Source organism: Tamandua tetradactyla, chromosome 17, assembly GCF_023851605.1.
Source record: "Tamandua tetradactyla isolate mTamTet1 chromosome 17, mTamTet1.pri, whole genome shotgun sequence".
Classification (NCBI taxonomy): domain Eukaryota; kingdom Metazoa; phylum Chordata; class Mammalia; order Pilosa; family Myrmecophagidae; genus Tamandua; species Tamandua tetradactyla.
In genome coordinates, this window is record NC_135343.1 from 41427593 (window position 1) to 41449831 (window position 22239).

Genomic DNA, 22239 nt, shown 5'->3' on the forward strand with positions numbered 1-22239 from the left:
TAGATTTCAAAATCAGAAGTTTATTCATAAAATATATAAAACAAAGGCTTAACAAAAAAATAAGAAAACCCTCACAATCTTGAACACCTCAACAATATCACCGCAGTCAACAAACAAAAGTCTCAATTCAACTTCTTGTACTTTGGGGGGAAAAGAAGTCTTTGTAATTATAGTATTTCATTTTATGAGTTATACCACTGAAAACAGTTATCCAGATCAAGTCCGATGGCAATCAAGTGCCATTTTTCTATTATATAAAATAATATTCTATACAGTAACTGACACAGAACTCTCTCAAAATATATTTATGAATTCATAGTAGTTTTATCAAGGCAAACTCTTTTAAACCAAATCAAATGATCCCTACCACAACTTTGCAAACACTAAAATGCGACACAAGTGTAAGGATAAAAATATGGAATTTGGGGGATGTAAAACAAACTTAAAATATTTAAATACAGGCAATTATTGTCTCTTTATTAGAAATGAGAGAGAAGAAAGAGCTGGCTCTGGAGATAATGATGCCCCAACGCACAGCAGCAGGTGAGTGTAGAGTCAGGACACATAACAAACACATCCCTCAGCATTTCACACTCAGAGAGAAGCTGGCACGTGGGCTTGCATCTGGGGTCTTTTTTTTTTAAATAGTCAAGTCCAACTTTGTTCAGTGAGAATCAGAGGATCCAAGGACATATCTTAAATTCTATGAGTTTTCCTCAGGATGATCTCAAGTCCAAAGTCTTCAGATCAAATTTTGTGGAGTTTCGTAACAATCAGTACTCTCACCATTTGGTCAAATGAACTACAGATGCAGAGACCCCTTTTATCAGGACTCCAGTCCAAACTTGAAATGGGCTGGGTAGACAGTGTAACATTTTGCAGTAGGCTGACAGAACCTGCAACTCCCATCTCCATTCCCTCAGAATCTTTTTTTGACCGCTGAATAGGATATTCGCTGAAAACGAGATCAAAGTGGAAAGAGGAGCTAAATCTTAACATCACCATTTTATTTTCATATGTACACCTCAATGCTTACTTTTTTTATTTCTCAGGTAATAAGTGGAATTGACAAATACTTAAAGAATATTTCTAATGTTGAGTTGTATACAAATAAAGAGACATTGGTTCAACCTCAACTCATCCCCAAAACAGGTCATAAAGAAATATCAGATCTAGTACAAGTTTTTTTAACTTCATTTCTGTTCAGGCTGTGTCAATATTTTCTCTTTTAATATGGGTTGATCTAGTATTCTTTAATAAATTTACTTGTGCTCTTGATAATCTTTCATCATAATTTTTCTTGTTTCAGGTCACTAGATGCCATGGGCAAAAAGCAAGTAAAAGGCAAAAGCTGTACATAATGTTTGCAGAACTTCATCTAAACACTTCCAGAATGGAGAACTGATACCAGATTCTAACCACACAACTCCATTATACAGATCCAAGCCTAAGGGCCTTTTGGGTATCATTTCAACGGGAAGGCCCTTAGAGGAGATTTCAGATCTAATCATCATTGCTTTAGAAAAGAAAAAAGCAATTCTTTGAGCATCTGATTTTCTTTCCACTGAAAATATCAAATTTATAAAGTTAGAAGGGCTGAAGGTTAACAACTCATAGATACTACTTAGACGAGATTCAAGAGAAGAAAAAGAAAAAAGGACTCCTTTCCTAAACACCCTATACATGGAGATGTGTTACTAGTAAATAGAAACATACCTCTCCTCATAAGTCTTTTTAAAGCCTATTAGGTATCGACTATTACACTATCCTTATTTCATAAAGGCTAATAAAGGCCAAGGAGTCTAAGAGTTACAAAGCAACTCAGAAGCAGAGTAGAAATAAAAGAAACTATAGGTAGTAATCTATTTCTTTTTTTCTCACAGATCAAAATATTTCAATTAAAACGAATAAAACATTCAAACAAATAAGCAGTTGAAGTACAGAACTTTATTCATATGCCTCTTGGCAAAGGTTGCAGTTATTTACTATTTAAAAGATAATATGAATATTTGTTAAACCCTCCACATTATCCATTAAAGTTTTAAGAATATGTGTGTGTTTGTGATTCAAACACTAAAAAAGAAAAATCAGCATGTTGAGATTAATTCATTAAAAAAATAGTTCTAAGAACTCTCGGTTAATTGCTCAATAAACATATAGAATTTAATGACATCACTACCTGGGATACTGGCAAATGGAGATACAGCTATATATCATTTTATTTAAACTGATTGTTTTTTGCTGGTATACTACTTGAAAGCAAAGCTCCAAACCAATTTGAAGGTTAGACTAGAGCTCTATTATGGTATAGATTAAGTTCACATTGAGATAAAATTCAAATTTCCAATTGCACACAGGTCAACTTTACTGATATAACTAAATTCATTACTGCATCATTATCATGGGCATGGGTTAGAATACAGAGGGACTAGTTAGCCAAAAATTGTAGCTGCAAATGTATATGCACATCACATGGAATACACACCATACGTGGATTACAAAAAAAAAGCAGCCTTAAAAAGTGTGATCATCAAAAAAATGTGATGACCCTCTGCATGGCTTAACCAAGGGGACTGCCAAAGCCTAAGGTGGAGTAGAGAAACCAGGTTGAAGAACCAGGGATGAACAACGAGTAAATGTGCTGGGAAAAGGGAAATTACCAAATCATCGTTCTACTTGGCATTCTCCCAGAACCCCAAAGACTCTTCCTCTACTTTTTATTCACAGAAACCATATAGTTTTGATCTAAAATATTCATTCTCTTTTTTTTTGTCAACTATATCTATAATACTTAACCAAGTACTTCTAATTGTAGCCCTATTTTTCAGAACCCCTTATAGCTTTAAAAGGCACTAACAGAGAAGTATTTTATAAATGCCATAGTCTCAGATATAGTAAAGAAGGTATTTTTCTTCTTACATTATTAATCAAATTTTATTTTTGAAATATCTTTCCATTTTGGGCTTGTATTTTTTCTTTTTTTCCCAAGTGATGTTTTAGAGAAAGATTTTATTTTTTTCCCCTCCAAGTTTATATTGCTTAGCTATGGCATTCAGAAAAACTGTGAACTGGAAAGTTTTGGCTTCTGGCTTTTAAAAGAGAAGCTGACCAGGTATCTGCCTGTTTAGAGCCTTAGAGACTCTAAGTTCAGTGTGCATAGCACAGCTCTTGGTGTAACTCACCTTGCCTACAGAATGCAGAAAGCAAACTCAAAAATAAGGCTTTTCCTGGAGACCAATCAGGAGCCTCAGTTCTGTTTTGGGTCTATTATAATGTGTTATCTGAATATGGGTAAGTGAATTATCAGGATCTAGAAATTCAAATTCCAACCCTTTTCCTGTTTCTAGAGATGACTAGAAGATATTATTTGAAAAAAGTCTTTGGCCAAAAAAAAATTTTTTTTAAACTAGTAAAAACTATGACTTCTAATCTATGAAAAGAACAGTGCCTAAGCTACTCAAATATAAAGAAGACAAAACTTTATTTCCCAATGTCTGCCCATGCAAAAAATAAAAAAATAAAAAAGACAAAACTAAACTGACAAATACATAAAGTGTGACAAAAGGAGACTAACATTTATTTACTTAGTAAAATGGAAATACATTAGTAAAGAAAAATAAAATTTCAAGAAAATAACAGTTTTACAATATCATGAAATTTAAAACAATATACATTGGTAGGAACTTACTATTTCCAGAGGTGAAGGCCACCAGCTCCTCCAGCAGTCAGAAAGAGCTCTCTGTTCTGTGGCAGGTGTCGGACCTGCCACACGGTAGACTTATGAGCCTACAGAGGAACCAGAGGTGTACAACTGGGTTATAAGCTAACATGATAAAAATTGCCCTAGAAGAGAAAGTCTGTAAATAAAAAATTTTTACAACTTGAATTTCAACAATTTTTAAGGAAATAATTCTAAGAAAATAATGAAGGTTCTTTTCTGGCACATGTCTTGAAAACGGCTACTGAGATTCACAGAAGACAAATTAGAAAAAGCATCACTTTCCTTTAATTGCTTTAAGAAATACAGCGCAACTGGATTTTACCAAAAGAAAGATGTTATCAGATTAAAAATCCATTTAAGTTTATAGTACCATATCAATTATGAACATAGATCTTGTATATTTAAATATGTCTAGCTCATTCTCAGAGAAAAGAGAAGGATCAAAAAACAAAAACATACTTTTTCCTAAGAGGGAAAAAAAAAAGTACAGACTGAATTTTAACTTAAAGCTCCCCAAACCCCATCCTCAATTTACTGCCAGCCAGTTAGTTAGTCTTTAGAATAAGGACCATGAGGAATCATAGATGTTTACTGTCGTAATCAGCCAAGGCCTAGATAAGTCATGTTAAACTAAAAGATAAAAATAGTAACTCAAATAAATTAATAGCTTGCTAGCATCTCAACAAGAGCCAGTAAATCCATCCTAGCAGCCTAATATTCACTGTGGGAGAACTGGAGGAGGGAGGGGAAAGGGGAGCAGCAAAACTGTGGTTAACTAGATCTAAGCCACACTCGCACACTTCATATGTTAATGAGTTCTTAGTCTTGACATTTAATAGTCTTTTAAGAGAATAGCTATTAGCAGACAAAAATATATCTCAAAAGACACACTTTAATTTAAGAGTGTGTAAGCCCCCAAGTGATTAGGTTTCAAACTGCTAAAATGCATTAAATTTGTTTGCACCTTAAACTTCTTTTTTTCTTCTGGAAACAAAGCTGATAAATAAACAAAAAACAAGGGGAAATGACTTTCTTTAAATATATAAGGGTAATTATTTTATAGATTTAGCAATTACTAGATTCACTATAACAAAAATTTTGGAGACAACACTAATATTTACAGATGAGAAATGTAGTGCTGGCTGTATATGGAAGAATTTAGTAAAGTGCTGTATGTCGTTGAATCTCAGTACATTCTGAAACGACAAAGGCAAAACAGTTTTACAATCTATAACTATCTTGTTAAGAATTTAGTTTGTCAGGCAGCAATATTAATTTACAAGTAATAATAATAATTACTGCATTAATACAAAATAGGAAAGTCTGGGAAATGCTACTGAATCCATGAGAGTGACTTTTTATTTCTTGAGCAATTTATATACATTTTAATTTAATGGAAACTATGAATCTGTTACTGATCTTACTGTCTTTATTTGATCCAAAGAAAACTCCGAGTCAAAATCTCTTGTAAATGACAGGAGTATCAGCATGAATTTTATGTAATCCCCTTACTTGCAACATCATCTTATTTTTTTAACTAGTATTTTCTTCACCTTGCTTTCCTTGTTTATTTTTCTAATCCCATAATACCATATACTTCATACTAAGCTACCTCAAGTACTTTCTTGAAACACAGCAAAGTATAAATAAAGGAGCAAAATCTTTCTGAGCATCTTCTATGTACCAATCATAATGATCAGCCCTTTAAGTAAATTATTTCATTTACTATAGCAAACTGGAACATTAACTAAAATGCGATAAAAATAACATTATGTGTGTATATGTGTGTATATGTGTGTGTGGATGTATTTTGAAAGTATATAATTTGGTATTGATACAAATATTACATATTTATTTAAAAACACCAGGCTGGGTTTCATTGATCAAGTTCTCTTAACATCAGTTAGCTTTCTTGTGATTGCTCTTACACAACAAAATAAGATTAAGATTTCCAGCTAACTGAGGTCTTTATTATAATCAAGAAACCTACAATTTATAAACTTTGGAAAGTAACTCTCTGCATAGAAAAACCTGTCAAGATCCCACAAGACTATACCAAAAATAGTTCCCCTCATATAAAGACCTGGAAGGAACCCTGATGACTAATCCTATTAGACTAAACCAAGTTATCATTCCTCTTCATAGAAAGACATTTTCCTCATATTTACCTTTTCTGAAACAGAGGCAAAACCTTTAGTTGGATGTTGTGTTCTCATGTCAAAAACATGGAATTTTCCTTCCAGTGATGTAGCTACTAACTTATTCATACTTATATCTTTTCTGTCAAACTCCACACTACACACCTGAAAACAGAGAATATTTATTATTCATGGATTCATGATTATTATTCAGGAGGTTCATGTGAAAACACTGACCAACAGTCATTTTTTTTCCTTTGAATCAACACATCAAGTATTTTCACCCATAAAAAAAAATTCTTCTTTGTTAATAAGATCAACAAAACCATCTATGTTTCCCACTCCCAGTAGGTGCATTTAGAAAGACATAACCTAATTTTTAAATTATTTAATACAGTTATATTAAGGCTGACTTTACAAAATAGGAGGGAAAAAAGGGCACAATTCAAGAATCAAAAATCTGAGGCTCTTACAGTTTGAGGCATTCTAATATTAACAGGGAAAAAGGCCTCTTGCTGGTTTTGAAAGTAGACTGCATGGCTCACGGAGGTCTACAGTTAGACCTCAGGAGCCAGTGACACACCTGACATTGCACACACCATATCTGGGTGTGTGTTTACTTTCTGAGGAGCGGATCCATGGTTTTCATTAGATTCTCAAGGGGTTCATGAACCCAAAAGGTGAAGCACAATTTGCAGAGGGGATGTATTGAGATGGGTTATTAGAGGAAATCTTCTTTATAGTAGTTCAGAGGTTGATGAAAATGCTCAAAGAAAATAAAAAGCATCAAAATGTACCTTATCCCATTTTTTCTTAAACATTTTTATTATGAAATATAATATATATACAAAAAAACAATAAACTTCAAGTACATTGTAACAAATAGTTATAACAGATTTTAGTTTGGTATGGCTTACTGTTCCACAATTTTATGTTTTCCCTTCTAGCTGCTCCAAGACATTGGAGACTAAAAGAAATATCAATATAATGATTCAGAACTGATACTCATTTGTTAAATCCTATCTTCTCTGTTATAACTCCTCCTTCTCCTTTGACCCTCTGTCAATATTTAGGGGTATTTGGGCTCTGACCATTCTAACTTTTCTTTTTTCTATTTTCTTCTTTTGTGTGAAAACATACATACAGAAAAGCAATATATTTCAAAGCACATCACAACACTTACTTGTAGAACAGATTTCAGCTTACCCCATTTTTTATGTTTGTCTCCCACCGCAATGACATACTTCTGAGATCAAACAGTTTAATATCCCCATTGTCATAGCCAGCACAAACAACACGTTCCTCTTGATTATAAGCATTGCCTGGAAATCAAGATACAATATTTTAGATCTTTTTTAATGTTAATTTGAAGGCTGCTAAAAAAATCTTAATGAAAATAAACATGTTAACTCACACCACATACCATAAAGAAAACATAATAGGTAAAATACCACTTTTACAATCCTAATAGGATGTCAAGATTATTTATTTGCTATCTAGTATTGTTATGGTAATTAGATTCAGTTGTCAATTTGGCCAGGTGAAGGCACCTAGTTCTGTTGCTGCGGACATGAGTCAATGGTACCTGAACCTCATCTGTTGCTGATTATATATGCAGTTGGCTAGGAGGCGTGCCTGTTGCAATGAATGATGTTTGATCTAATTGGCTGGTGCATAAATGAGAAAGGTGCAACGTGGCACAGTCTAAGCAGCTCAGTATACCTCATCTCAGCACTTGCAGCTCAGCCCAGGGCTTTGGAAGTGCAGAAAGAAATCACCCCAGGGAAAGTTGTTGGAACCCAGAGGCCTGGAGAGAAGGCCAGCAGAGATTACCCTGTGCCTTCCCACATAAGAAAGAACCTCAGTTGAAAGTTAGCTGTCTTTCCTCTGAAAAACTAACGAAATAAATTCCCTTTCATTGAAAGCCAATCCATCTCTGGTGTGTTGCATTCTGGCAGCTAGCAGACTAGAACAACTGTTTTTTTTAAAAAAGAAGTACATTCATTGAGAGGGGATACTAAAGAGATCTGTGAAAATGTTTACTGAATTCTACACAGAAAGCAAATGCTTTCTCTCTATACTGTATCTGCAAAAACTGTGAAGGCTAACTACATTTCAAACAGTACAAAGAAGGAATAAAGTTATGCGCCTATTGCTTTTTTTGGCAGTAATTATGTCTGTATGTAAAAATAAATGACTTTAAAACATCGCTAGTCCGTTTTTGAAGGGAAACTTGATACAAGTTGTAGCACATGTTTTTAGTTCTATGGCCATGATAACACCTAAAATAAGTTTATAATCTCTAGTTTAAAAGTCAATTCATCTTATAGCAGTCACATTTAGTCCAGAGCTGCTAATGTTATTTCTAGATTTTGAGATGCTATGCTACATAAGTATAACCTAGTATCTCCCTGGAACTTTGACTACCTGTATGACATCTTAGATTCAGAGTTGGAGTTATGCAGCTCTGAAAGTCAGCATTGCTATATACAACAACTATTAAAGAAACCAAAAACAAGATCAAGCTTCAATTAGAGATAAGAATGAAACCAATCAGGTTGGGACTAAGGTGAATCAGAATACAGGGATAAGGATGACACTATTTTAGAACTTCACCTGCTATATGGGACCAAAGCAAGAGAAGTTTGTTTATTTTGTCCAAAATCTAAAATTTCTGTAGCAGATAACTCAACCTATATAGATAGTTCACTTAAACAACCCAAACACATGGAGACCAGAATGGGAATGAGGGCTTGTAATTCTATATAGTTTAAGGTAATACCCAGACACATCCCAGAGTATGTTGGGCAGTTCATTAAAAAGTTCCTTGAGGGACAGAAGAAAAAATATGGAATTATTAAGCTTTACCACCAGGGAAACATCTGATTCTGTCTCAAATATTAGGGACTCCAAGTCAAGAGGCCAAGCCTTTGATCTTAAAGCTTACTTTTGTGAAGCTTATATCTGTAGCAGAGATCCTAAGCCTACTTATAGTTATGCCTAAGAGTAACTTCTAGAAAACCTCTTCTGTTGCTCAGATGTGGCCTCTCTCTCTCTCTCTAAGCCCAACTCTGCAAGTAAAATCATTACCCTCCCCCCTACGTGAGACATGACATCAGGGGACGAAAGTCTTCCTGGCAATGTGGGACATGACTCTCAGGGATAAGCCTGGCCCTGGCACCATGGGACTGACAATGCCTTTCTGTCCAAAAGGGGGAAAAGAAATGTAAGAAAATAAGGTATCAGTGGTTAACAGAGTTCAAACAGAGTTAAGGGGCTATTTTGGAGGCTACTTTCAAGCAAGCTTTATCTAGGTATTGCTAATGACTATAATTTGCCAAACTCCAACCAAAACCATTCCTGTTAACCTTAGGGCTCAGCTTTATCTGAGGTTCTACAAAAGTTTCATGCACTATGATTACTCTCCAGAAACCCACAACCTCCAGATGTGTTCCTAGACCAGATAAGTCCTGAAATCCAGAGGGCCAGCCACTACAAGAAGATCAACTAGTTCCATCCCCTTTCCTTTCCAAAAGAGCCCAAATACCCCTAAAGATCGGGAGAAGGGTCAGAGGAGGAGGAGTTATAACAGAGAAGATAGGATTTAACAAATGAGTAGGACTCCTGAATCATTATATCTATATTTCTTTTAGTCTCCAGTGTCTTGGAGCAGCCAGAAGGAAAAAAAAAAATCTAAAATTGTGGAACAGTAACCCATACCAAATTCTGAAATGTGCTCATAACTACTTGTTATACTATTGCTTTTTTGTATGTACATTATATTTCATAATTAAAAATGTTCTGTTTCTACGGAATGATCAAAAGCTACGAACAATTGCGTTTGGTGTTTTTTTGGTATTTTAAAAAAAATTTTTAAATTAATAAAAATAAATAAACAAAAATGTTCTTTTTTTTTTTAAAGTCAATTCATCCTGCTTGGATCTTGGGCTTACTTTTCTTAGTACCTCTTGCTGAAGAAAAAGTACTGAGTGAGAGGGCAGTCTCTCGTAACTGTGCTAGGCTGTCTGAGCATCTTATCTCAATGTTTTCACTCTCTACTGCCTCTGGCTCTCTCTTTTTCATAAACTCCTGCCCTGCATTTCTGTCAGTGGGCTCTGCCTAGATGGTGTCCCAGCATCTTAATTCATGATGTTCAAAACTAACCTCACTATCTTTCCTGACAAACCACCCCCACGTTTATGGGACTTTTTCACTTAACATCATTCACTCCATAATTAGCTTCAAAACTTAGTCATCTTAAACACAACACAACCTTGTCCCTTGTTTTTCATATATAAAAAAAACTGCCAGATTTTATTTATTTTGCCAGAAAATTATCTTTCAAATCTGTCCCCTCTGCTCCATTCCCATCGCTTCAAACCTATGCTTTACCTGGAATATTACAGAGAAACGGAACTTGTATACTTTCTGCCACTTATGTCTCTCCACTACACACTACTAGTGTAATTTTTCTAAAACTCTGATCACACTTCATCTTTGCAAAAACCTTCAAAGATTTACCACTGCCTTCAGACCAACTAAACACCACTGTCCATGGTCCCAGGCCATATTTAAGGCTTTTCCTAAAACTATTCACCTCTCCATACCTACCCAGACACTTTTCAAGTTACTCCTTATGCTTAAAATTTCCTCCCAATTTCAGTGGTTCAAATCCCCAAATGCTCCTCTCCTCCTTGGCCATCTCCCCATCTGGATTCCTTCCACATTTAGCTGTGTCTCTTGTGACCTTTATTATTCCCACATTGTAGTACAATGATAAATGTAGAGATCATGCCCTCTTTGCTAAACCATAAGCTTTTTGAGGCCAGAATGAGTCTGTTTCACCTTTGTGTGCTCCACGGTGCTTCCTCAACATTGTTCCTGAGATCAATGATGAAAAACCTTTAATGGATGCAAAGATAATTGCTATCTAATTATTATCTCCATTTTAAATATTATTCTAAATACTAATCATGAAATTTCTCCCAACACATACATGTCTTAAGTTTATATTATTGCTTACAATATACAAACATATAGAAATCCCATACAATAATTTTTTTACAATTGGAAATCAAAACTTTCCTCTTACTAAATAAAAGTCCAATTTAAAAAGAACATGAGGTAAACAGCTCATGTATATCTTCAAATCCCACCTTTCAGTGCCTGTTATCTACACAACATTATACTAATTAAAAGGGGGAAGAAAGTGAAATTATTGCCCTCTCCCCTACATGGACATGACATCCAGGGGTGAAAGTCTCCCTGACGATGTGGGAGATGGCTCCCAGGGATGAATCTGGCCCTGGCACCATGGGATCAACAATTCCATCCTGACCAAAAGGGGGAAAAGAAGTATAACAAATAAGGTATCAGTGGTAGGGAGAGTTTAAATAGAGTCGTGAGGCTACTCTGGAGATTGCTCTTATATAAGCTTCAGTTAGACCTTGCTACCTATCATAACCTGCCAAACCCCAACCAGGACCATTCCAGCTGATCCTAAAGAACACGTAGGGTAATATATAAGATTCCGCAAGGGTTCCAGGCACTAGAGTAACTTTTCAGAAACCTACAACCTCCAGATGGGTCCCTGGACCAGATAAGTCCTGAAATCTAGAGGGCCCAGCCTTTCCGGAACATCAGAGAGTTGCATCTTCTTACCTCATATTATTGACAGACCTTTCCAACATGTAAAAGTTAGAATGGCCATAGCTTAAACACCCCTAAAGTGAGGGATAGAAAGATCAAAGATGATGGTAGAGTCATACAGGGAAGACAGGAGTTAATAAATGAACATGATCACTGAATCACTGAATTGATATTTCTTTTAGTCTCCAGTATCTCAGAGCAGCTAGAAGTAAAAACCTAAAATGGTGGAATTGTAACCCATGCCAAACCCTGAAATATGTTCTACAACTAATCACGGTGCGGTGCTTTCAAATTTATTGCTTTTTTGTATATATGTTATTTGCCACAAAAAAGAAAAAAAAAAGTCGATTGTGATCATAAAAATATATTTATGCCTCCTAGCCTCCTATATGCTGGAGAAGCTAGAATGAAAAACCTCAGAGGACTGTATGGCAGCCCATGATAAACTCTGGAATCTGTCCTGTAACTACTTGTTGAAGAGTGCTTTCAAAACTATTGCTTTTTTATTTCTTTGCTTTGTATATATGTTATATTATACAATAAAAAAGTTATAACAACAACAACAAAACTAAATATGGCTCATATACTTTACTAGAAAAAATAAGTTCAACTTTGGTGCTCAGCAAGAGATCCAATTAGCCCAACAAAATCAATATTCATTTAAAAAATATTAATAGAGGAACACAATTTTCTAATTTATATGAAGTAATTTTATAACCCCCAAACTATTTTCTACAAAATAAACATATTCAATCTAGAGTACAATGTAAGATTTGCTAGGTTACCAGTTTTATTTAAGGCCTTTGCTACGTTAATGGCATTAGGCTTTAATCTAGGTCAATATTATATAATTAAACAGAAGTAATATTAATAATAATAGCATACGCTGTTGTGTACTAAATATTCTAAGCACCTAACATGCGTTAATTCACTGAATACTATTAATAACACTATTAAGTGGTGTGATGGTTTAAAGTTGTATGTAGGCCCGAAAAACATGTTCTTCAATTCATTCCTGTGGGTGTAAAGTCATCGTACGTAGGACATTTTGATGAGGTTACTTCAGTTAAAGTACAACCCACTTCAATCTGAATGGGGCTTAATCCTATTTATGGAACCCTTTATAAGAGAATAAAATTCACTCAGAGAAAGCCACTGAGGAAGCAGTCAGGAAGGAGAGAAAGCCACAGGAAGCAAGAGGTTGGACATCAATGGAACTCAGAGGAGAAGGGAGAGACCAGGAGATGTTGCCTTGTGCCCTGCCATATAACAGAGGAGGCAAGAGTTGCTGGCAGCCTGTCCCAGAACACCACAGTGGTGGGAAAGAAAGCATTACTTTGATGACACCTTGATTTGGACTTTTTCCCAGCCTGAAGCTGTGAGTGAATTAATTCCCATCGTTTAACCCGACCCATCTCATGGCATTTGTTTGAGCAGCCTAGGAAACTAAAACAAATGGGTTCTATTATTAGGTCCATTTTATAAATGAAACAATCAAGGCACAGAGATATTTCATAACTTGCCCCAAGTCACACAGTCAATAAGTAGCAGAGTCAGAATTCAAACTTAAGCCCCAGCAACCGACATTCAATACCCATGTATATCTGCTTCACTGAATTGTAAGAAAAGTCTCCAAAACAGACTACAAAGAGACTGTTTATCAGGCTTTCTTGCAGCACTGTGCTTTTTGCCATCTGATACTTCAAATACAAGAATTCTTCGACAATTTACCAAATGCAACAGTCCAACAGTCTCTCTTGTTTTCTCCTTGCACAGGTTCCATATTAGCAACAGGATCATCTTTTTGTCTTGGGTCCCACACCTTCACAGTTCCTGTCATGAATAAAAGTGAGTTAGCAAAATTTAACAGTGAATGATCACAGTGTTTCACTGCAGCATTGCTTTTCTGTGGCTTCCTGTGTCTATGGTGATATTATAGATTGGCTAAATTGTACTTAATACCAGAGAAATAACTCATGTTACTATCTGACTTGATTTCCAAATTAATAGATACAGAAAAGCCAACACACTGATCCCATATTATCCACAAGGCATGACTGACAAGGCAAATGCAAAGGTTATATAACTCATATCATGCCTTATTTTCTTCGTTTGAGCTTAAAACTAATGTTTTGATGTGTAAGAAAATAAAGACAAAAAACAAATAATTGGGGGGGATAAGGGGTATTGAATGTTCTGGGTGTTCTTTTTTTATTTTCATCTTTATTTTTTATCCTTATTCTTCTTATTTTTTTTTTTAGAGTGATGAAAATGTTAAATTGATTGTGGTGATGAATGTCCAAGTCTGATGATACTATGAACCACTGACTGTACACTTTTGGATGATTATAGGGCATATGAATGTATCTCAATAAAACTGCATTTTAAAACAACTAATATCTTGTCTAATTTATTTAGAACAGTAAAAGTATCATTATAACTTTAATTTTTTTCTTTACTATCCACATAACCACGGGTATTTTTCTTTACAGATGAACAAACTCTAATTTTTATATCTATGGTTTCTTACACAAGGTTTTAAAATACTATGTTATATATAATTAAGTATAATTTCCCTGTTGCAACAGAGAAGAGGGAAATATTAAGTAAAATTAACAAACAATTTTTCTCAATTTAATTTCAACCCCTTTGTTTTTAATTCAAAGTACTGGACTAGTAACAAACAAGTTTCATGTCTATGGGAAATGCAAATTCACACTGATAATAACTATGCAAAATTGCAAAGGAAAACAGAAATATAGTGGTTTGCATTGGTGTGGTAGAATGCTTTTTTTCCTTCTATATTCTGTGTTGCTTTTATAATGGGAAAAAAATTTATTTCTAGAACATAGCCAGCTCTTGAACAACTATCAAAAAAATCACATCTCACTTTTTTTTTAAAAACAATCTCTTCCTGGTCATGAGCAACCATTAAAAAAACTAGTCGAACCAACTAAAGTACCAAACCTTTCCTGCACCCCTAATGAAGCAACAAAGAACTCTGCCTTGGTATAGCCATTCAGGACAGCTTTGGACACCTACTGGCCTCTCCCTTCTTAGTCACCACAAGGTGGAAAAGCAGAGTTGGAGCTCTCGCTCGACAATGCTCAGCAGGTGGAACACAGAATCTCGGTTTTCAACCAGCTGTCAATATGACAATTCTCACAAGTACCAATTCTGCTTTTAAAAAAAGAAAATGAAAAGCTGCTACCCACTTTTATATTGTCAACTGCCTCAAAAATCTGTGAAGAAATTTTTAATCTTCAAGGTTCCCAGGAAACTATCATCCTCAGTAGCTGAACTAGCTCAACATTAAAATAGGAAGTCTTTTGTCTCTATTTCAAAATATCCAAAAGTCTGAAACAACTGAGGTATACGTAATTAAACTCGCCTATTAAAAGTAGAGACAAGATTGTTAGATTTGGGACGTCAAGACAACTGAAGAAGATTTCCACAGAAAGGACACATCATTATACAGATTTTCCTAAAAAATTTAAAAAATACACAGAATACTCTGACTCACCATCTCGGCTGCCAGTCACAATTTCAGGTGCTCCTTCTCCAATTCCTAGTCCACCTACACCATCTAGAGTATTTATAATTTCCTTATGGCCCTTTACAGAATATACTGGCATGTCCGGAGCTTCCAAATTCCTGAACAAACAGAAAACAGATTCTCACATCCACTACATATCCCAAACATTCAAGTCCAGTATAAAAACACATCATATTTAGATATTTGTTCAATAATACAGGTTTTTGCTATGAAGCTACTTATATATTTATTTTAACATTTTTTTTTCTCCATACCAGCTTCTTTCATGCTCCCAATGGGAACTGTCTTCATTCAACTTGGAATTCTAATTCCTGAGCCCACTTTCCTCCAGCGTTCCTCAAATATGATCTGTGTAGGACCTCTGCACATCAATTACTACGGGTGCTTGTCTTGTTAATAAATGCAGACGCATAGGCTTTCCACAGATATAATGAATCAGGATTTCTGGGATGGGGTCCCAAATCTGTTGACTCTTTGGTGCACTGAATCTGATAACCCTGCTTTACATATGGAATAAATTCAAAGTGATTTCAAATGCTTTTGAAGTAGGCCTTGATAATCTGACCTTGATACCTTTCTGAAGGATAAAATATGAGTAGTGTTTACTTTGTATACATTTCTTATTTTACAATGTATTATTTCCTACTGAACTTCATGCCAACTTCCATCAAGTCATATATTTTTTCAGTATATCATCATACTAGTCATAACAAATATAGCCAAACTGACCGACGTTTGTCTATTTCTACATTAGTAAAGGGGAAGGTAAGTAGAAAAGTACCTCTTACTATGTGTGTTCCAGTCTATGCTAGATGATGTTTGGGTATTGAATGGTTCAAACAGGTTATATTAATACATCACTTTTCTTGCCTTGCTCCATTTTCCTTCATCTTTTGTTCTTTGTTTGGAGTCTCTATCTACATTTCTCTTTAATAAGTCAGTTTTTAATATATCCTCCCTTTTTTTAAAGAATGTGACTATCCATAAAATGCAATCTCAACTTATTTCTGGCCCAAAATTTATCAGGGAAAGTCTCACTAATCAAAATTTGAGATAGTTCAGCCTAGTTTAGAAATGATGCTTATATTTGTACCAACATTGTGAAAGGATCAAGTGGTTCTAGTTAAAAGAATAAACTGTTTTACTGTTTTTACAGACTTTAAAACATTCCTTTTCTTTTCACATGAAATTATAGGATTTATCAATTAAAATAAGTCCATAAAACCTGCACTATACTAAGAAATTCTATTAGGAAGATGATCAACAGTTATAGTTGTTGCACATTTTTGTGTTGAAATAAAGTATACTTACTATTTTTTTATTAAAGAAGTTATATAAGTTTACAGGAAAATCATATAGAAAATACAGAGTTCCCATATCTCCCACACCACCATTATTAACATCTTGTATTAGTGTGGCACATTGGTTACAATCTAATAAAAGAATATTATAATTGTACTGTTAACTATAGTCCATGGTTTATATTAGAGGTTCACTATTTGTGTTGATTGTACATTTAGTTTTTAAAGTAAAATTCTGACAGCTTCCTGTCCAACTTCTCTGAAAGTATATGACATAGCATGTAAGAACTGATGCATTCTAACAAATGCTAATTTAACTATTAATCAGTTAAACAACAGGAAATTAAAATACCTTCATTCTGTTTTATACTATGATTCTAAAACAGATGAATACATAGAGATTAATTAAAGTAGCACATTCTAAGTGAGAATCAGGAAAGGTCATATTAGAAATCATGATATTACTGTATACTTTAAATAATTAATATGTGATATTCTTGAAAAGTAATTAAAGAGGAATTTCAATTCATCCAATTGTAATTTAAATATGAAATAACTCTAAAACATGAAAATTAAAAGGATTTGACATACTTGTCAGTTTGTTCACTCAAAATAGATTCATATTGGTTTGTTCAACAATGCTTTCCTAAAAATTGTGCTTAGATATTAGTTAAATCATTAAAATATAAATGAAAAACAACCTTTAAATGAGTTGGGGAATTCTACATTTAAAAATTAAAACAAATAAACAGAAACACATTGCAGTGTAATATTCTGTAACACAAAATCTCTTTCTGAAATGTAAATAATACTATTTTTTTAGCATTATAAATGGGCGTTTGCATATATTGTGTCCTTAAAGGTGTAAGCAGAATATACTTTTATTTATAATGCATGACATTAAATGCTAGCACTCAAACAATACGTGTGAAAATAAATACTGTTAACATTATTTGAAATAAAGAAAAATAGATTAGCATTTTCAAATGGATACTGAATATGAAATCTAGAAACATAATTAAAAGATAACTTACATATTTATAAAATGTTAAAATTGAACAAGGAAACATTTTAAAATTAGAATTTTCTATCACAGGAAGAGCAGTAACGAGAAATGATCTCATCTGTCGAAATGCTGATTTAAAAATCTTACCATATATGAAGGTTTCCATCAAAATCTCCAGTAGCTAAATATCTCTGCTGTAAAGATGTTGCACCAAATGTTCCACATTTAATGGGTTTGGCCTTTTCAATCTTGAGAGAACGGAAGAGAGAGGATATATTATTTATGTAAGCAGCTATTTCAAGACCATATTTATGGCTCTGTTTTGGGATTTAATAAGACACATATTACACAAGGCAATTAAAATGTTTTCTGATAAAAGTGATCATGTCTTTCCTTTGCTTATTTTTCTAGAGTTTAAAAGTATATAACGGCCAAAAAGGGAGAATTTTAATTAAATTTTTGAAACCATGCTTATATTCATCTTTCCCTCTCATCTCACCAACGAGACATTGAAATGCTGACAACTTTACCATCCCCACTGATTTTGAAAATATGAAAATTTCAGCATTTTAATGTGGAATTCTTCCTTGAGATCCTCAGTAGAAATGGGAACATAATGAAGATATTATCTCTTCTGATGGCTATGGGAACAAAAGTTTAAGTCTCTCATATTCTTTCCTGCAGCACTCTATAAACTGAAAATATGCGAAATTTCTCCATATATCTATCTACCTCTGACTACCAAAGGTACTGCTATTAGTATGGATTAGACAACCTTTTTTTCTTCCAGCCAATCTTTTAAAGTTTCTTTAATTTGAAAGACTGCCACTCATAACATTGTATATAGTCATATTCACAAAACTACCACACATAAATATCCTGTTTAAGATATGGTCTTATGCCCGGGTCTGGTGCCTGCCCATGCAAAAGGAAAAAAAAAGATATGGACATATGGAGAAATCACAGGAAGAGAAATGAATCACTGCAAGAGTCCTTGAAAATGATCTATTATAATATTCTGTCATTGACGAGGTAACTGAAGCCCTGAACTTCACTAATTTACCCAACATGCATGTATTCATTTAATGAATTCCTACTACATGCAAGGTACTGAAGTAGAAAGAAGAGGATACAAAGACAAATGAGATGGCCTTTCTCAAGGAGTTTACCTTCCAAATATCTGTTCATATTTGACCCCTCCCATATATACATATTCATCATATCTTCTCCCTCACCTCCTCCACCTTCCTTTCTTCTCCTTTTACTTCTTGATGTCTTCCAATTTCCCCTCTACCCCCACTTGCCCACAACTCCACCTGCCCAGGTCACTGAATTCCTCCTTAAGTCCAACTGCTCTTTCTGCTGCTTTGGTTCCTAGAAACTCTGGAATCTGGAAGAAGAAGAGGCCACTACTTATATCTGCCCCAGCATATTGTTCTTTGGCCACACTTTAGCCCTTTGATATCACCTCCCATTACTTTCAGCTTGAACTGGGCAAAGCTACTCCTTATTTACTCTCTTCTAATCTTTAAAATTTTTTATTCTTAAAGTTTACAAAAGTAATATACGCTCCCTGTGAAAGTTCGAACAAAACAAAAGAATGAAGGGTAAAAGCTAGTCCTTTTAACTACTCCCAAGAAGTGATCCTCAACATTCTAGACCTTGCTTTACACGTTTACAAGCACACATGGGTTTGTTTAAGTCAAGGGATATCAGTATATTGTTCTTTGACTTGATTTTTTCCTGCAACAATACATCCAGATAAACTTTCTTCCCTCTGTAGAATTTTCCGGTTTTGGGACATCTCCCCTTGTAACCCTTCAGCTTCTGAGCCAATCTTCATTCCTGACACTAGAGCTATTTCAAATAATTAAAAGAATAATTCTCCTACCACCTTAAATGTTTGGTGGAGCATTTCCATGTAGAGCATACATAATTTTCAAAGAAGAAAAAAACAAAGTTCACTTAATACTGAAACTATAACTGAACTTTTTTTTTCAGAATTAAAATATTTTACTGTATGGTATAGGGCTTAGGAAACTCAGCTTATCGAGCATTCTCACTCTTTGGGACTGAATAAACGAGCAAGTATACCACGTAGCCAGGCTTAAAAGAAAAACATTCACAGCCTTCCTTGGAATTATCTTGTAAACCCAACCAGTCACCTGCAATTACCTGATTGTAAAAGATCGATATTGATGAACAAAAAACCAGAGTTTTTTTCTTTTTAATGCATAGATGATCTAAGATGGCATCAGTTAATGTACGACATCAGAAAAATTTTTTTTATTTATTTCAGTTATTTTTCCAATTTTATGAAAAAGAGTTCTTAAAATGGGATAACACTGAGGATCAAAATTTTGTCACTTTAACAACACAGTCTCCAACTCCAAATCATTGTATCCTCCTTTCCTCTTCCCCTTCCCAAATAAAGTATCTGAAATACTATGCTGAAATTATATAGTACTTAATTACTATTAGGATACAGATTTCATGATTAAATTAATTCAAAATTCCAACTTATTCCAACCGATGAAATAGCTACCCTCTCCTTTTTCTCATTTTCACACTAGGTTTGCCCCAGATCTAAACCTTTGATGATGACTCTGATGGTCTGGGATATGGTTCTAGGAGACCATGGAATGAGGAGCTGCGGGCAGTAAAAAGTGGGACTTGCATCATCATTCTGATACAACCCTCTGGGAAAAGTCTTCTCAGGCATTGGGAAAACTGGTTGCCCATTTTCTTCTCTTCCATCAGATAGGACTTTCTGCTTCCCATAATTCCATGTTATGACCTAAAACCTCTAATGAGGATTTCAATTCTCCCTAGGCCATGGCAGAGCTAAAAGCTAACCCCTACTTTTCAATCACTATAGTAAGCACACAACTCTTAAGATTTTCTAAAAGGTTTTCCTCTAGTAATAATAAACTGGAAGCAAAAACTTTCATCCCTATGCTATTCTTTTTACCATACTTTCCCCTCTAGGATAGAGAATCTCAAATTATGCTTCCTGAACGCATGAATCTTACAGTACTAACATAAACTAATAGGGAAATTAGAAAATTGACACATACACACAAATAGCCAATGGATATACACACAAATAGCCAATGGATATGTTTTTCTCAAACTTAAGTTTTCTTGAATTTTTTTGGCTTATCTGTAGAAAATACTAGTAAATGAGTGAAAAGCTAGATATGAAGACTAAAAAATTTATGTATAATTAATTTTTGTGATGTAAAGATAAAAATAAGTAATAGAGTTAAATTTTGTACTCAAAAAACTATTCCTTGTGCACAGATGGAATTGACTACTCCCATATTTCATGGTGTTCTAAAAACAGGACTACAATGTCCAGACACTCTGACATCTGAACAGATCTGAGAACTCCTAATATTAGAGGAAACCAAACTAAGAATGAGGCTAGTTTGGTTTGATGGGCCCTCTACTAGATATTTCCCATTTGCCACTGTATAGATGTAAGAATGGTACTTTATTACAAATATAAAGGAGTGAAGTAAAATGTATCTACACTCAGAGACACCCCCAGACTCAATGGAGTGGCACCAAGGTATGTGCTATTCGAAAGGTACAAAGCCTCATGAAATCTGCCTTACTTGTCTCTCTGACCACACTACCTGCTACTCCTCTTCTCTTTACTACACCCCTGCCACACCTGCTTTCTTTTCGCTTTTCAGACATATCAAGACCATTTCCACCTCAGGACTTCTACACTTGCTCTTTCCAATGCTTGGACTGCTCTTCCTCTATATCGTCATGCTTCCTTTATTCTCATTTGGTTCAAATATCACCTCCTCAAAGAGGTCTTCCCTACCTCTCCAATCTGCAGTGGAACCCCCATGCTCTCCCAATCACTGTAATCTCACCCTATTTAATCTCTTTACTGTGCCAACCAACAAAATTATTTATTCATTCAATTATCTGTCTTCTCCTTTTCTAGACTGTGAATATCATGAGCGCGGGATCCTTGGTTAATTTGTTCAGCACACAGTACCGGCTCAACATTTGTCAAATGAAGGTAAGTGACATTTATGAATCTTTCAGCGCTAGTCCTAGGGAGAGAGAAACCTCTACTTTTTCATGTCCCAAGGCTGACATAACCTTTACAGTTACTGGGTCATCTACATGTATTAATGAAAATAGTATCCATATATCAAATACCTACACACCAGATACTGACCTAGAGGATCTTCTAGACTAGAACAGCCCTTTTCTTTCTAAAACATACAACACTGCAAAATAAGTATTTGGAACGCCACATTCAAGATGAGGAACCTGGAGTTCAGAAGACCAACTTGCCCAAGGTCTCAAGAGCAGGAAGACTTCAAACTCCACTAAACTAAGCTGCCTCCAGGCCCACAAGCAAATCAATTAAATAAACATGTTATTACTACCCCCATTCTATAAACCTGAGAGTCATTAATAAGAAGTACCAAACAAATATTCCAATCCTGAAATGGCTGGTGAGGTAAATGGGACAGGCAAGAATAACTCTGAGATTTCTTCCTTTTGTTTTTTACCTATTCATATCTTTACAAGATATAAATATATGTATAATGCTTCCCTCATCATCTCTTTTCTCTGTCCCTAAATCAAAGGAACATAAAGAGATTTATAGATACGTGTGGGCTATTTTGCAAAAATCAAATAAAACGCAAAGTATATAAACATATTATAAATGAACTCATATGAATGAACACATTGTAATCTGCATGGCGGAGAGGACTGCACTTTGTCCACTTAGAAGGACTGAGCTATGTGAGCCAAGAGACTTATAAAAGTAGGAGTGTTTTCTCTGTCCTCAGACATTTATGGAAATCATAATAGTAACAAAATTAAGAAAG

General features: G+C 34.6%; 1 protein-coding gene across 1 annotated transcript in view; it reads right to left on the bottom strand.

The window, feature by feature from the left end:
* Nucleotides 1-22239, bottom strand: part of DNAAF10 (dynein axonemal assembly factor 10) — a 25982-nt gene continuing 3743 nt past the window's right edge. The window contains exons 2-8 of the mRNA XM_077134421.1: nt 17519-17619; nt 15032-15162; nt 13240-13341; nt 7066-7181; nt 5890-6024; nt 3689-3786; nt 1-955 (exon numbers count right to left, since the gene is read on the bottom strand). Of these exons, the coding sequence (XP_076990536.1) occupies nt 748-955; nt 3689-3786; nt 5890-6024; nt 7066-7181; nt 13240-13341; nt 15032-15162; nt 17519-17619 (891 nt within the window). The 3' untranslated portion in view covers nt 1-747. The remainder of the gene's footprint in view (nt 956-3688; nt 3787-5889; nt 6025-7065; nt 7182-13239; nt 13342-15031; nt 15163-17518; nt 17620-22239) is intronic.